Source organism: Macaca thibetana, chromosome 2 (assembly GCF_024542745.1).
Source record: "Macaca thibetana thibetana isolate TM-01 chromosome 2, ASM2454274v1, whole genome shotgun sequence".
In the NCBI taxonomy this organism is placed as follows: Eukaryota; Metazoa; Chordata; class Mammalia; order Primates; family Cercopithecidae; genus Macaca; species Macaca thibetana.
The window spans coordinates 16,036,152-16,053,998 of NC_065579.1; the positions used below are offsets into that span (position 1 = coordinate 16,036,152).

The following is a 17,847-nucleotide window of genomic DNA, read 5'->3' on the forward strand; positions in this document are numbered from 1 at the left end:
TGGTGCAATCACGGCTCACTACAGCCTTGACCTCCCAGGCTCAAGGGAATCGTCGCTCCCTGGCCTCCTGAGTAACGGACTACATGTGTGCCGCCACGCCCAGCTAATTTTTAAAAAAAATTGTGTAGAGACGGGATCTATGTTACCCAGGCTAGTCTTCAACTCCTGAGCTCAAACAATCCTCCCACCTCAGCCTCCCAAAGTGCTAGAATTACAGGCATGAGCCACTGCGCTCAGCCCAATCTCCACGTTGAACTCAGTATTTTCTCTGTTGTCCACTTTTATCTGTGTGGTTTATAAAAAAATCAAAAAGTATAACCCACACCCAAAACTCCTTTGTGCCTCTGGAATGGTACTAGAGGCATTTGTCCCAAGTGTTACCTCTTCTGACCAATATGAAAGAGCAGCTTCGTTTTTCTTGTGGATCAAATAGAGCAAGAAAAATGTTTTGGAGGAGCCGGAGGGTTTTGAAGGGACCAGAGTCTACTTATAAGTGACACACCCTGTTTTAAAGAAATGGGCCGGGTGCGGTGGCTGACGCCTGTAATCCCAGCACTTTGGGAGGCCGAGGCGGGTGGATCACAAGGTCAGAAGATTGAGACCATCCTGGCCAACATGGTGAAACCCCATCTCTACTAAAAAATACAAAAACATTAGCTAGGCGTGGTGGCGTGCGCCTGCAGTCCCAGCTACTCAAGAGGCTGAGGCAGGAGAATCGCTTGAACCTGGGAGGCGGAGGTTGCAGTGAGCTGAGATCACACCACTGCACTCTAGCCTAGGCTACAAAGGAAGACTCCGTCTCAAAAAACAAAAAACAAAAAACAAAAAACAAAAAAAAAAAAGAGAGAAAGAAATGTGACTGACCAGCAGAAGGCCAGTCCAAAAATGTGCATAGATATTTTAGAGCTGAGCTTAAAATAAAAGCTGACTATAGCCCACAAAGGTGGTTTGCATGTGAACAGGTCATAGTTGGGGTCCTGTGGCCACACTGCTGGCACTCTCCATGTCTCAGCTGGTTTCGGTAACACTACACAAGCATAGTGAGGCACAGGTCTTATCTATCTATCTATCTATCTATCTATCTATCTATCTATCTATCTATCTTTCAACTCCTGCATATCTATCTCTCTGTCTACCTGCCTGCCTATTTTTCAACTCCTGCATATCTATCTATCTGTCTGTCTTTCAACTCCTGCATTTTGAGAATCAAGGGCACAGGTCTTCACAAGGCTGGGTCAAGAGCATGAGCAGCCACCTCCACATCAGGCTCAGCTCATCCGTCTACAAAATGATAGGTGGGGCAGGTAATCTTTAAGGTTCCTTCCAGGTCTATGATCTAATCCAGTGCTTCCCAAAGTGAGAAATGGGGACTAGGGATACACACAAAACCAAATGACACTGAATCACTCGTGCCCTTCTCAGCTCTCATGGTCCTAAGCGAGTGCAGAATGTATCGCTGCAGTGCCATTAAGTGGTTCCCATCTCTCCAGCGTGTGCTAATTTCCCTTCTTCACAAAGTCTGAAGAGGCCTCAGACTCTGAGCCTTGGCAGGTAGTAATATCTGGCAAGAATTTTATAACACTGTCTTGTTTTCATTCTACTGGCTTTTGTTGTTGTTACCTTCTACTTGTGATATTTACTATAGTGGTATGAAGTTGTCTTTTAAAGTAAACATTTAGGCTGGATACAGTGGCTTCCACCTGGAATCTCAGTGCACTGGGAGGCTGAGGAGGGAGCATTTCTTGAGCCCAGGATTTTGAGACCAGCTTGGGCAACATAGTGCGATCCTGTCTCTACAAAAAATAAAAAACTAGCTGGGCATGGTGGCTGTACCTGTAGTCCTAGCTACTCAGGAGGCTGAAGCAAGAGGATCAGTTGAGCCCAGGAGGTCAAGGCTGCAGTTAGCCATGATCATGCCACCACACTCCAGCCTGGATAATGGCACACACTGTCTCCAAAAAATAAATAAATAAAAATAAACTTTCAAAGAAAGAATAGCAATCAAATACTACTACAGCTATGAAGCAGACAGAGCCAAAGCCATAGGGGTACTGCCTGCATGATGCGTTTAATCCTACCCAAACTCTTCGTCTTGCAGATTAAGATGCAGGAGACTGAGTCATGTTCACCTTGCATCCTACAATCCGGTATGGCCTCCAGGTGGGTCTTACCTGGGGAGGAGGCTGGGGAGCCTTCCAGGCAGAAGGAAGGCCCCTGGAGCAAAGTCAATAATTAGCTAAGACAGAACTTGGAGGACTCAGGTTTGCTGATGGCCAGTCCTGGGTCTTTACATAGATGTATAAAATTCTGTTACCCATGAAATCATGCATTGTCTTAAGTCTTAGGCCTTAAAATATACACTAATTCACAAATCCTGTAACGCTATGCAAATGAAATTTAAAAGGAACTTGAGTAGATGGGTACTTCATATAAGATTTCATTTCATCTTTATTACAGCCCACAAGAGAGGTGCCACATTATCCCCATTTTACAGACGATGAAATTTAGGCCCAAAGAGCATAAATCAATTACCTAAGTCATGCTGTCCATCTACAGTCAGCAATTCAAACCCAGATCTGAGTGTCTCCAAAGCCTGCACTTGTTGCTAATTTATATTTGCCCTATTGTAGGGTAGAATCTTTTATTGAAAATATTTATTGAGCACCCACTAATTTCAGACACCATGCTGGGTGCAGGGGATGCAAGGGAATAAAAGCAGACAAGTCCCCATCCTTATGGAGCTTGGAGACTGGTAAACAGAGATTGATGTTGTTTCAACAAGCACACAAAAAAATGTAACTGTACTGCCGGGCACAGTGGCTCAAGCCTGCAATCCCAGCACTTTGGGACGCCGAGGCGGGCGGATCACGAGGTCAGGAGTTCAAGACCAGCCTGACCAACATGGTGAAACACCGTCTCTACTAAAAATACAAAACTTAGCCGGATGTGGTGGCGGGCTCCTGTAATCCCAGCTACTCAGGAGGCTGAGGCAGGAGAATCACGTGAACCCGGGAGGCGCTGGTTGCAGTGAGCCGAGATTGCGCCACTGCACTCCAACCTGGGCAACAGAGCAAAACTCCATCTCAAAGAAAAAAAAAGTTTTTTTATATATATACATATATATATCTATCTATCTCTGTACCACAGCGACCTATGTGGTCAAACAGGCAACACAGTGACACCTGGCGATGACGTCAGGGAAAGCTGGGAGAAAGTGTAGCCAGGGCGGAGCTCCGAGGCTTAGTGGGCCTTACCTGGGGAGGAGACTGGGTACCTTCCGGGCAGCAGGAAGGCCCCTGGGGCAAAGCTCAGTCATAGCCCGTGGCATGGCCAACAATAGGCACAGATTTTATCTAGAACTAACATGTCCAGGGAGGAGGGAAAAGAAGGAAGAGGACAGAGGTTAAGGGAAGGAGAGAAGAGGAGATAGTGCAAGAGAAATGGAGAGGAGCAGGGAGACTAAGGGAGGAGAGAAAGAGGAGGGAGGAAAGGTGGATAAAATGGCGTTGCAGGGGCAAGAGGCAAGGAAGGGACAGGGTGGGCAAAAACAGCACTAATTTGGTGCCTACCAGGTGTCAGGCACTGTTTCAAATACCTTACCCACATTATCCCTTTTAACCCTTCTGCTCTACGGCCCTGAGTCCCAGCTGGAGGGACACCCACCTGCAGGAGGTCCTAACCCCCAGCTTGGCAATGCCCTCCCCCCTCCGCCCCCAGCTAACCCTTTGCCATTCACTCTGTCCACAACCTTCTCACCCCTTTCTCTCTAAAAAGGTGTACTATTTAATTAGGCTGGGGATGTACTACTTCAGCCAAGGAATGGACGCCTGTTTTTAAATAAAAATAAAAATTTCAGGACCCTCTGAATTTATTATGCCAAGGGGGAAGTTAGGCCTTGGAGACTGGGTTATGTATAACTTGTATGCTTGCTATTCTGCTTCACTCTCTGCCCCACTATTCTTGACTTCCTCATTGTAAATGACTAGGAGAGACCAGATCTTCCCACTTCTAATTGCTGATCTTTGTTGTACATTAACTGCCTCCTTCATTGTCCTGTACCTAACTCACACCAGAAAGCGTCAGTCCAAGACCCAATAATGGTTAATCTGCAGTGTGGAATGTTAAATATACCTCCCCCACCACTCAAAAAGACCACCTTGACTAATCAGATCATTGTAACTATGCATTAAGCCTTACACAGAAACATGCTGAAATCCTAATTTCTTGGAATCTGTTCTTTCTGGGCAGGCTCACATGGTTTGTTTGTTTGTTTGTTTGTTTTCACACAGAGTCTCACTCTGTCGCCAGGCTGGAGTGCAGTGGTGCAATCTTGACTCACTGCAACCTCCGCCTCCTGGGTTCAAGCGATTCTCCTGCCTTAGGCTCCCCAGCAGCTGGGACTACAGGCACACGCCACCACGCCCAACTAATTTTTCTATTTTTAGTAGAGACAGAGTTTCACCATGTTGGCTGGCTCGGTCTCGATCTCTTGACCTCGTGATCCGCCTGCCTCAGCCTCCCAAAGTACTGGGATTACAGGTGTGAGCAACTGTGCCCGGCCGGCAGGCTCACTTTTAACCTTTGCACTTAATTAAACTCTCTTTAAACTAGATTCTGACCTTTTTGATTATTTTAGGTTGACACTATCAAGTTGGGCCTAAACCTGACGAATTTGAGGCCAGAAAGGACCCTACAGTCCATCCTTCTTTTTACTATGGCGGAAGTGGAGGTCCAGGAAGAATTTGCCATCAGCTAGATTCTCCACATTCCATGTCCCCATCTCTTCCAGAGCTGACCCGGGCTCATTCCATGGGCAAGAGGGTGGTCCTTTGTGGTTTAAATAACATGTACTTTTTCACTCATAAAAGCAATACATGAAAAAATAATTATGAATAATCTCATCACCCAGGGAGAACCATTATTAACATTTTTGTAATTCTTTGCAGTCAAAGGGCTTTTAAAGAACAACCAAATGCCAGAGTATTCAATGCAAATGTTAAAAATGAAGTATTTTAAAAATAGATTCAACTTGGTGAATGTTTATTTGATCTCTACATAAGGAAGCTTTCTAAGCTTGAAATCAAAGAAAGAAACCACAGAGGAAAAAAGATCAATGTGAACAACTTCACTTAAAAGAGTAAGGAGACTGAAAAGGCTTTCTATCAAAATTCAAACTGCAGAGGAAAACGCTTATGATAGAATGTTACATTTAACAAAAAGGATGCAAAATTGTACATACCATATGATTGCAAGTGTGCAATTAATAAATAATACCACCTCAGATCCACTTAGATAGCTACTAGCAAAAACACAGAAAATAATAAGTGTTGATAAGGATGCAGAGAAATCAGGACCCTTGTATACTGTTGGTAGAATTGTAAAATACCGCAGCCACTGTGGAAAACCAAATGGCAGTTCCTCGAAGAATTAAAAATAGAACTAACATATGATCAAGCAATTCTGTTTCTGGGTATATACCCCCAAAGAATTGAAAGCAGGGTCTCAAAGAGATATTTGTACACCCATGTTCATAGCAACACTATGCACAATTGCCAAAAGGTAGAAGCAACCTAAGTGTCCATCAACTGATGTATGGATAAGCAAAGTGTGGTCTATACATACACCCGTGTTCATAGCAACACTATGCACAATTGCCAAAAGGTGGGAGCAACCCAAGTGTCCATCAGCTGATAAATGGATAAGCAAAATGTGGTCTATACATGCAATGGGATATTATCCAGTCTTAAAAAGGAAGTTCTGACACATGTTACAACATGGATGAACCTTGAAGACATTATGCTAATTGAAATAAGCCAGACACAGAAGGATAAATAGTGTATAATTCTACTTATATGAGGTACTTAGAGTAGTCAAATTCATAGAGACAGAAAGTAGAAGTGTGGTTTCCAGGGACTGGGGAAAGAGTGGATTGAGGAACTGTTGCTTAATGAATATAGAGTTTCAGATTTGCAAGATGAAAAGAATTCTGGACATCTAATTCTTTTCAATATTTTCATTGTTTTCAACACAAACAATGTGAATATTCTTAACTCTACTAAACCGTATGCTTAAAAGTGGTTAAGATGGTAACTTTTATGTTATGTGTATTTTGTCACAATTAAAAAAACACACACATTTAAAAAGGATTGCAAGAAAACACAAGCACTAGCATAAGATCCAGCCTATGGTCAGATCCTATTAAAAGTGTAGTCCATGGACCAGCAGTGAAAATATCCCTGAGAGCGTGTTAGAAATGCTGACCCTCAGGCCCCACCCCAGACCTGCTGAGTCAGAACCTGCTCTGTAACACAATCCCCAAGAGATTCACATGCACACTGAAGTGTTGATATAGTAGATGCACAACAAACATTTGTTGCATGAATACATCCTTTCTTGTTGGTAAGGTGACAAGCAAATGTTATCGTGTTCTTCATACTTGCCTATCTTTTCCAAATTTTCCCAGTATTAGTTTATTTTTTTATTCTGATTTTAAATCATTCCCATTTAGATATTTTAACAGACCCCAAATCCAAAGCAGACAAGTTTCAGCAAGTCCCAAGGCCTGTTAGCCAACCAGAAAACAGAAACTATGGAGGTAACTGAAATCCACAGAGGCTCCCTAAGACTCATTTTAGTCGATACTCATTTCCATATTTTTTCAGAGCAGCCAAGTAGGCGCAGTTTGGGATGAACCACGCACCTATCAGCCTGTTCAAAACTGGCTATCCATGACCTGGTCAGCCATGCTATCAACCCCACACACCATGGGAACAATGTTCATCTGAGTGAATGGAGGAATGGTCAGCGATTAATTCAGATCAGAATCAAAGACACAGGTAGCAGGAGAATCTACCTGCCCACTCAGGAGAAGAACACACAGGATCCTGCAGAATGTCTAAGTCACAGTCTCAAATTGCCTTTAAGGACCACCAGTCTTAAGCAAGGATGGCAGAGAACCAAACTGTCCATGGCGCTTCAAACAAGCATATTCTATATCCTAGCACAAATTTTTTAGATATATACATTCTGCAGGCCCATCTATTGATAATGGAAAGAACCATGTAGTGCAAATTCTAACAGCCACCTGGCACCTGGTCTCTGTTGACATAATAACTGAAAGACTATACACCCCTGCCCTCATTCCTGGATAATGAGAATCACTGAAAACCATTTGCAAACATCCACCAGAGTCTCAATGATGCAAAATCTCAGCTTTCAAACCTGAGCTCTACACCAGACATGCTAGGTAATCCAGAACAAACAAACCTCTTTTCTGCTCATGTTTCTAGGTCCTCTACAGCTGGAATGTCACTCTCCACCTTCCTCATACTTGCTTATTATGAAGTGAAAAACGAAATAAGAAATCATGACTAAATTATTTCTCATGTATTGCTAATAGTTCTGGCTTCTACCAACATATATGCAGATGGTTCAGTATGAGGCTATTCACTGCAGAACTCTTAGAATATCCATCAAGAGCAAACTGATTAAACAAAAGTGTATCTATGCCCAGGAATATTACACAAGTATAAAAAAGAATGAAATGTTCTTTATGTATAGATATGGAAAAGGCTTCAAGACACAGTTACATGAAAAAGCAAGGAGAAAATATGTAGAGCTCCACTGCATATGTAGCTACACATAGTATTTACATTTTAATTAGTTAACATTTAAATTTAGTCCCAATAGCCACATTTCAAGTGGGCAGGAAGGCAGAGAACTTCATCCACTCTACTGCACAGTATCTGTGTAACTTAGAACACATTACATAACTTTGTAAGTTCAGACTTATTATAAAATAAGGATGATGACAAGACAGTACCTCATACTGTGAGGATTAACTGAGATAACACATAAAGTGCTTAAGGGGTTACCCGGGATAGTCCTTACTACTGAATCTAATGTTTGTGCAGCTGTGGGCCAAAGCTGAGCACGAGCTGACTGTGTCAGGCAAGGCCTCACAGATGGGTTCTACTTGGGTAGAAGTAACTATTCCAAGTAGTAGTAAATGTAAATATGAATAGTAGTAAAATTAGCAGTAGTAAACCAGTCCAAGCTAGATGCTGTCAGTCCCCACCCCAATCCCTACCCCAGCTTGCTACTGTAGGTCACAGCACCCTTTTCTGGCAAAGATACTCTCTTCCCCAGAATCCTTCTCAACACAAAACTCTGCAGTCACCATCAATCAGCTATAGTCAGCGCTTGAGATGAAACCTAACTGCCATCATTGCTGGTCCTGGTTGTGAGGCTCAGAATCACGTTACTCAAACTCACAAGAGTTCATTTTAAGCAGGTTACTGTAAGATTTATTGTTTAAAACAAGATCCTTTTGAGAATGCTCTGAAATTAGACTGGGACAAGTATAAACCATTGTCCAAGACAAATGTTAATGCATGGTCACTTAATGATATGTGATAATGCAAATTTATCCATAATCATTTCTAACACTTACCTAACATGTTACAGTTGTCAAAGTGTTTACACACGCAGAATTTCAACAGACAACCCACACAGTGGAGAACCATGGAGTACAGTCTACAAAAGGCACTTCCTGTCACTGGGCGGATCCACTCAAGAAACCCAACTTATAAAAGTTCAACCTGGCCGGGCGCGGTGGCTCACTCCTGTAATCCCAGCACTTTCGGAGTCCGAGGCAGGCGCATCACGAGGTCAGGAGATTGAGACCACTCTGGCTAACACGGTGAAACCCCGTCTCTGCTGAATATACAAAAAAATTAGGCGGGTATAGTGGCACATGTCTGTAGTCCCAGCTACTCGGGAGGCTGAGGCAGGAGAATTGCTTGAACCCGGAAGGTGGCGGTTGCAGTGAGCCAAGATCACGCCACTGCACTCCAGCCTGGGTGACACAGTGAGACTCCGTCTCAAAAAAAAAAAAAAAAAAAAAAAGTTCAATCGACAAAAAAGGGGTTTAGATGCTTGAAGACATTTCCATCGAGCTGAGGTAGCTACATGAATTACTAATTTCATCTTGGGGATATTTCTGTCCAGATAGCCAGTGTTAGGGCTATTAGGTTAGAGTTTTCTTCCTCCTCCAGGACTGGAAAAACACAAATCCTTTGGTTCTTTTTTTGCCTATAACACATGCAAACCACTTCCTTTCTTCAGCACTGGAAAAACCAGGTAGAGAAAATCCAAATGATAAGGCTATAGTTTTCTTAGAACATACATGTGCATCTGCAGAACCACTCTGGCTGTAATGATAAGGAGAGGTGAAGCCAGCTGGACTTCCTGGGTTGAGTGGGTACTTGGAGAACTTTTCTGCCTAGCTAAAGGATTGTAAATGCACCAATCAGCACTCTGTAAAAAACGCACCAATCAGCACTCTGTGTCTAGCTAAAGGATTGTAAATGCACCAATCAGCACTCTGTATCTAGCCAAAGGATTGTAAACACAGCAATCAACACCCTATAAAATGAACCAGTCAGCAATCTGTAAAATGGACCAACCAGCAGGATGTGGGTGGGGCCAAATAAGGGAATAAAAGCTGGCCACCCCAGCCAACAGCGGCAACACACTCGGGTCCCCTTCCACGCTGTGGAAGCTTTGTTCTTTTGCTCTTCAAAATAAATCTTGCTGCTGCTCACTCTTTGGGTCTGCACTATCTTTATGAGCTGTAACACTCACTGCAGATGTCTGTGGCCTCACTCCTTAAGTCAGCGAGACCACGAACCCACCAAGAGGAACAAACAACTCCAGATGCGCCACCTTTAAGAGCTGTAGCACTCACTGCAAAGGTCTGCGGCTTCACTCCTGAAGTCAGTGATACCACGAACCCACCGGAAGGAATAAACTCCGGACACATCTGAACCTCTGAAGGAACAAACTCCGGACACACCATCTTTAAGAACTGTAACACTCACTGCGAGGGTCCGTGGCTTCATTCTTGAAGTCAGCGAGACCAAAAACCCACCAGAAGGAACCAATTCCAGACACAGTAAGAATGAGAAACTGTTTTACTACCTAGGACAGTGTTTCTCAAACTGAAGGTTATACAGGTACAAAATAAATACAAGGAGAAAAGATCACAGTTAATCACCCACAGTAACATTTGCTACTGTGAAACATTTGTTTCTGGTTGGATGGGAAGTGTGCTCTATCATAACGTAAAATTGTATGTCAGTTAGTTGCAAGTCAAAAAATTTAAAGCCACAGATTTAGGAAACTATGAATCTCCTGAACACATGGAGTAGAAAAGCGTCTGGCCTCATTCGCGCTACAGCTTGAAAAGTGCCTATTAAGCTCATGAAGGTTTGCCTTCTCTTACTCTTGTTAGAACCCAAACACCACATGGAGAAGCCTGAGCTAGCCTGCTGAAGGATGAGAGACATGTGGGCTGGTCACTCCTGTCATGCTGGCTGAAGCCTGCCCACTGCTAGATGTGAAGGAGGTCATCTAGGACCAAGAGTCCCAGCCATGCTGGGTGTGGTGGCCCAAGCCTGTAATTCCAGTGCTTTGGGATGCCAAGGCGGGAGGATTACTTGAGAGCCCAGGTGTTTGAAATCAGCCTGGGCAACATAGTGAGACCCCCACCTCTATGATGAAATCTGAAAATTAGCCAGGCATGGTGGTGTGTGCCTTTAGTCCCAGCTACTCGGGAGGTTAAGGTGGGAGGATCGCTTGGGCCTGGGAGGTTGAGGCTGCAATGCATTGTGATCCTGCCACTGTACTTCAGCCTGGGTGACAGAGTGGGACTCTCAAAAAACAACAACAACAAAAAGGTGGGTGAGAGTGTCCAACCAACTCACCAGCCAACCACAGCCATATGAGTGAGCCTGGGGTAAATCAGCAGAAAATCTGCCCAGGTTAGCCCGAATTGTTAAACCCCAGAATCATGAGCTAATAAATGATTGCTGTCTGAAGCCACTAAGTTTGGGGGTAGACTGTTAGGCGTGAGAGATGACTGATTCAGCTCTCCTCTTCCAATTGTGGAAGAGACTGAGCCTCAAAGCAGAATAACTACAAAGTGTCACCAGTATAAACTCATGGGAGCCCAGGACACTTCTGGCACAATGAGCTTAGTTCCTGATATCACCAAGGTGGGGAGGAGGAAAAGGAAAGGAGAATGGTGACACAGATGGTGAGGACCCCAGAAACCACCATCCACCTGCAACTACTGAGACTTGGGGATGCTACTTGGCCTGCCAGAGGCAAGATTTAGGGGATATGTGACTTTTCTGTCCAAAGGGACATGACTTAGAGAAGAGGAGGCTCACCCAGGTGTTGCTCTGGGATTAACAGGTAAAAGTTAGAGGTGATAGATTTTTAGTTTAGATTTTTCTAAGATTTTTCTTCACATACAAAGAAGAAAAAAAAATGAGTTTTCTAACAATTAATCTTCTAATTAATTTTAAGATTAATTGCCTTGAAAATAGTAAACTCTAATCATCTGTCATAGCTACAGGAGAAGGGATGACTACGTTGGTGGGAAACTGAATGAGATGATTTTTAAGGCCTTGCTTCCATTTTATTTCTCAGAAGGGGAATATAAAATTGGATTTTTGTTGGGAGGATACTCAACATTTTTATGAAAATGATATTTGTCCTCATGTAAAAGTATGCTTCACACTGAAAATGGTAAGAATTTACAGAAACATGGTCTTTGGGGTTAAAAGGATCTGGGTTTCAAGTTCACATTATTAACTGTTGACCTAAGCAAGTTTTCTCTAAATCTTAGTTATGTCATCTAACATAGGGATAATAATAGTACCCCACAGGCCTGTTATAATGTTTAAATGAAATAACACCGTGTACATGACACATAGAAAATGATCAATTATTATATTTATGCCTCTTAAGGAACAGAAGGAGATGGAATGGAAGAATGAAGCAAGAGGTGAAGGTTAAGAAATGAAAGGTTAAGGTAAGAAACTGAGAGCTCTCGACTCATTCCTAGAATAGTAGTCATTATTATATTATATATATATTTTTTGATAGGGTTTCCCTCCTGTCACCCAGGCTGGAGTGCAATGGCGCCACCTTGACTCACTGCACTCTTCACCTCCTGGGCTCAAGTGATTCTCCTGCCTTAGCCTCCCAAGTGGGTGGGACTACAGGCACATGCCATCATGCCCAGCTGATTTTTATATTTTTTTTGTAGAGACAGGGTCTCACTAAGTTGTCTAGGCTGGTCTTGAACTCCTAGGCTCAACCAATCCACCTGCCTCAGCCTCCCGAAGTGTTGGGATTACAGGTATGAGCCACTGCGCCATGATTTTTATTTACATTTTATTTATTTATTTTTTTAAATTTAGAGACAGGGTCTTGCTATGTTTCTCAGGCTGGACTCAAATTGTGGGACTCGAATGATTCTTCCACCTCAGCCTCCCAAAGTGTTGAGGTTATAGACATGAGCCACTGCACCCAGCCACACTCATGATTTGTACACTGAACAGGTGTGGGAGATGAAGGAAACAGGTGATTAAATATTACTTTTTAAAAAGCTGTACAAACTTTCTCACCTTAGCCCACAAGGGAACTCTAAATCTCTTCCAAGTTCATCTCCAGTCCATCCTATCAACTCTCACTCCAATTTCCATGGTAGAAGTGTGTCCGTGCGCCTGTCCTCAGGGAAGGATTATTTCTGCCCATAAAGGAACTTATAGTCACTCAAATTGTTTCTGAGCTCTCTGTGTGGTGAGAATCACAACAGAAACTGAGTAGCGCAGACAAAAGGGTGTCCAGGGAGGTCGAACAGCCAGGATGCTGCTCCCAGCCCATCCCAGCAGACCAAAAAAAAAAAAAAAAAAAAAGAGTCACAGGTCCAGTTTCAGTCATCAGCGCAAAGTGGGCCAAAGCGCTCCTTGACCTTCAGTATCAGAGAAAATGCCAGGCTGTGGGGTGATGTGAAAACAAGGACAAGAGATACGCACCTCCCAAGGACACTCCTCCAGCTGTCTATCAGTCACTCTCCTCGTCTCCTGTCTTCTCTCCCATTCTCTGCCTCTCTACCCCTTGGCCAAACCCCAAACCAGTCCATTTTGTGACTTAATGACAACTCTGATCAAGGATGATGAAACTAATAATACTAATAGAAACTGTCATTTACTGAGTGCTAGTCACCATGCACTCTCCCCAGATCATTTCATTTAATCCTAACCATAATCCCAGACAGCAGGTATCAACATATGATTCTTAGAGAGAAGCACTTTTCCCAAGGCCTCAGACCTGCCAAGTGGCGGACCCAGGCAGTCAGATTCCCAAGCTCGCTCTTATACCACTGCACTACCCTGCCTCCAAAGGAGATTTAGGATGTGTTTCTGGACATATGCTTCCTATCACAAGGATTTGGCTGTAAATACAGCCCTGAGGTTTTAACTCTAGAACTTTATTTTGCACTGTATCTGGGTGATCTTCCCAAGGTGCTGGTTTAAAAAAAGAAATTTTGGGCCAGGCACTGTGGCTCATGCCTGTAATCCCAGCACTTTGCGAGGCCAAGGCGGGCAGATTACTTGAGGCTAGGAGTTCAAGACCAGCCTGGCCAACACGGCAAAACCCTGTCTCTACTAAAAACACAAAACTTAGCTGGGCGTGGTGGTGCTTGCCTGTAATCCCAGTTACTCAGGAGGCTGAGGCATGAGAATCACTTGAACCCAGCAGATGGAGGTTGCAGTGAGCCAAGATTGTGCCATTGCACTTTAGCCTGGGTAACACAGCTGACTCTGTCTCAACAACAAAACAAACAAACAAAAAAGAAACTGTTTCATCTTTGAAAGAACCTGAGACGCTTTTGTTGCTTTTCCAAATCAAAGTCACAGAGCCAGGAAAAGTCACGCAGGTTAGGAAGTCCCTCCCTGCACCTGCGGCAGCGGGCAGCACAGCAGGGCTCCGCTGGATGGGTGAGGGCCCCTCCTCTGGCCTCCTCTCTCTAATCTGTGTAGAGAAAATGAGCTTCACCAAAGAACAGGACAAGGGCATGTTATACAACAGGTTTACTTTCCTGCCCAGGACCTTCCTGGCTGAAGCTCCCTGGCAAACCAGCTAAATTCAATATTCTGGTAACTGTATTGCAACTGATGACAATTGACTTGGGAGAGGCACTCCATGTGAGAGTTCTCATATGTGACAAACACTTTTATTTACACAAGGAGGCTAAGCTGCCTTAAAGTTCCAAGTATAAATATTGCTCAAGCAACTTGACATTCCTGAGGTAAGAACCAGATCTGGAAGGGTAGGTCTATCTCTTCTTGATCTGTATTAAATTTGGCAAAAGGCTAAAGTTCCTTAAGCAAAAAAAAAAAATCTCATTCTCAGGGGATATGATTAAGCAAGTCTAGTTTCAGTGGTAATTCTGACACAAGTGGTCTTGGGACCACACTTTAAGAAACACGATTTAAAATGTAAGCAGTTATTCCATTCCACTTGGCATTTCCTTCGGTCTTATCTTCCATGCCCTCACTGATCTCAGACCTGAAGGTAAGTTGTTTAAGGACAGGGACTGTGTCCAGCTGTGTCTGCATCCCTGGTCAGACCACAGTATCTACACTGGGCAACACTCAAACGTCTGCTGACCAGAACTGAACACCCCTCTGGAGCTTCTCCATGTTGCTTTCAGTTCCTGAGTTCCTGAATCCTTCTGGGGAGGTCGTGATCCTCTCTCTAGGACTTGAGTATCTCTGTACCCAAGGCAGTGGCACAGAAGCCAAGAATTGTTCCCGTCTAATCCCATAATTAATGAAGCCAGGCAGCCAGCCCAAACTATCAGCACATTTCTCAATTGCTCTGCTTCAGTATCCCTGGCCAAGTTCTACTCCATTTCCCTGGGCTGGAGTGGGCCAAGGAAACAGTCAAGTACACCAGAATGAAGAAGCCATGGGCAGGCAGCCAAATCCCAGCAGAGGGGGCAGGAGGCTCACTTCACTACTCTTGCTCCAGGCCCAGTTCCAGCATGGCAGAGCTGTGTTACTTGTCCTGCACCTTGCAAATTAGGAAAAGGGGCTGTCATCTGTGGAATTTTACAGAATAGAAAACTAATGTTAAAAAAACATGTGCTAAATGGGTGCCTTTCAAATGGCATGGGCCAACAGGGGAGCTGACACTGCACTCAAGTGACCTTGAGATTAAAACTGGCAAAGCCAAGCTGAAAGTCCAAATTAAGCTCTGCAGCAGCAAGGTACCAACTCTATTAAATGCTGTGTAGAACATTCTGTTGTTGGTTGAAAAATGCAGCTCACAGAAAAGTATACAATACCCTAGTATTTGTAGGGTGGAGGGGGAAAGGAATATATGTAAGCATTCACTTGCATGGAATTCCTCCAGAAAGGACAGAAGTAATTCATAAGACTGGTTTTCCTTCAGGAGGTATTCAGGGGGGATAAATGTGGATGGGTGATGTTTCACTGTTTTTGGTACGCTTTGGTTTTTGTTTTTTATTTTTTGTTTTGTTCTGTTCTTTTGAGACAGGGTTTCACTCCCTTTTTTGAGACTAGAGTACGATGGTGCGATCTAATTTCGGCTCACTGCAACCTCTGCCTCCCAGGCTCAGGCGATTCTCCTGCCTTAGCATCCCAAGTGCCTGGGACCACAGGCATGTGCCACCATGCCCAACTAATATTTTATTTTTTGTAGAGGCGGGGTTTCACCATGTTGCCCAGGCTAGTCTCAAACTCCTGGGCCCACCTCAGCCTCCCAAAGTGCTGGGATTACAGGCATAAGCCATGGCGCCCGGCCCTGGTTGTTAAACAATGTGAATGTATTATTCAATCAAATATCATTATGGTTTTAAAAATTAGTTTTGTGGCAGGGAGCGGACGCTCACACCTGTAATCCCAGCTACTCAAGTGGATGAGGCACAAGAATCGCTTGAATCCGGGAGGTGGAGGTTGCAGTGAGCCAAGATCGTACCACTGCAGTCCAGCCTGGGCAACAGTGTCTTAGTATTGACTTAGCATATGCCAGGCACTAGGGTAGATGCCATTCTCAAAAGTTGGAGACAGATAATCAAATAACTCCTTATAAAACAATGATACAGGCCAGTAATAGGGACACAGAGAGAGGCCACTGGCCTTGCTGGGATGGAAAAGTGAAGAACCAGGTAAGGTTTCCTTCAATAAGTACTTTCTGGGCCAAGTCTTGAAAGAGTAAAACTAAGACCAACTACCTAGGACCAACTGCTGCAGCACTTCTGATGCCTGTCACGCCACAGAAAAACCGGTAAACAGGAGCACTGAAAGGACATCATCACTCTTAACTATATTGTACACCAGTCCCTCCAGTGTGGCGAAGAGTGTACAGCAATGAAAAAAGGCTTAGAAACACCAGATGCTACACTTTGCTTCCTTCCCCCTTCACACCCCCACCTCTACATTCACCCAGACACAGCAGAGAATCCCACAGTGTACGTTTGATTAAGGGTACTAGAAGAACTGACATTTCTAAAGTACTCCATAAAATGTTAAAGTCAAATAAGGCCCCAAAGAGACTCAAAGCTTCGCAAACATCTCGGCAAGGGAGAATTCTCAACGCCTCAGGGGCAGCGGCCTGTTGAAACTTGGATTTTCTTCCTGATACGACGCGCCTAAGATAGTGGACCTATCAGAAGCGGGGGCGAGACGGGCACCTTGAAGGGTAGAGCCTGCCCCGCCCGTGACCTGGGCAGCAAGAGCCCTTTAGCCCTCTCCGCCTTGGTTTCCTCAACACCGAAACTGCAGTAAGAATGCTCGAGCCTCCTCCAAGTCCTTGACCCAGGAGATCCGCCGTGGAGAACGGAGCAAGCCCTTAGGATGTTGTGCAAAACACCCAGGCGTGGCAAGCAGGTGGCTTCTGTGCGCTCAGTAACGAGGGCGCAGACAGGTGCCCGCGTGCGCGAGGTGCCCTCTCTCTGCGCTGTCCCCCGCACGCACGCGGGCCCAGCGCCTCCCGAGCGAGTGCCCCGGTGCGGCCTCCTCGGGCGCACCGTGCCCAGCCCAGCAACGAGGTCGCCCACCCCGCCTCCCTGCGCGCAGTGCCCGGTGCCCACGCCGCAGCATGGGGCGCGCAGCCCTCACCGCCCGGGAGAGGCGCTTCCTGGAAGCGGAGCCCCGGCCTCCAACCCGCCGCCGCTCACCAGTTCCCCGAGCCCACGATGCACACTTTCAGGGGCGCCGCTGCCATGGCCAGGCCGAACGTAGCCGCCCGGACCGTGCTTTCCTGGCCAGCTGCCCACCTCCGCCTGTTCAGCCTTGCCCGCAGCGGCTGGCGGCGGCCCCGCCCCGTTCGCCTCTCCGCCAATGGTCGCGGCCACCCCCGCCCGGCTCCGGGGGCCACAGCTGACAGCCGGGCAGGACTCGCTTCGCCACTCCCAAGAACCACTGCGCACGCCTGGCCCTGGCCGGCCTCCCAGCCCGGCTCCGGCACCGCCCCACCCTGCCCGAGGCACGTCGGGACATGTAGTCCTCATCCGCTGTCGCCTCGCGGCCCTAGACAGCAGCTCCCGCCGCGCCACGTGCAGGCCCTGGCCACTGAGCAGCGACTCCCACCCCTGGTTCCCGGTGGAGGCTGCACTCCATCCTCATGGGTGGAGCAGACCCGACCATCTCGCCGTGGTGCCCCCTCACGCTCCTTTTTCCCTACGCGGGAAGGGCTACCACATTCCCATTTGGAGCCGAGAGAGGCTCCCAGGTTGACTCTCAAGCCGACCAGACTTGGGGCAGAGCTCGAAGTGCCCACCCTGCCTTGTCATCCTCTGCCTCATTTGCACACACAAGACACAGCCTGGCACCTCTGAGCTTCTTAGTGAACTTGGATCTTCAGAGGGCTTTGGAATTTGGCTGGACAGTACCTGCATTTCAAGGATGACACCTTTTCTAGTTAGAGTCAAGATAGAAACTTGACCTGGTGCGGTGGCTCAGG

At 45.6% G+C, this 17,847-nt stretch overlaps 1 protein-coding gene across 1 annotated transcript in view; it reads right to left on the reverse strand.

Annotated features, from left to right (window-relative positions):
• GPD1L (glycerol-3-phosphate dehydrogenase 1 like) overlaps positions 1–17,312 on the reverse strand; it is a 62,465-nt gene extending 45,153 nt beyond the window's left edge. Inside the window, exon 1 of the mRNA XM_050779407.1 lies at positions 17,063–17,312. Coding sequence (XP_050635364.1) covers positions 17,063–17,109 — 47 coding nt within the window. The 5' untranslated portion in view covers positions 17,110–17,312. The remainder of the gene's footprint in view (positions 1–17,062) is intronic.
• Positions 17,313–17,847: the final 535 nt, after the last annotated feature.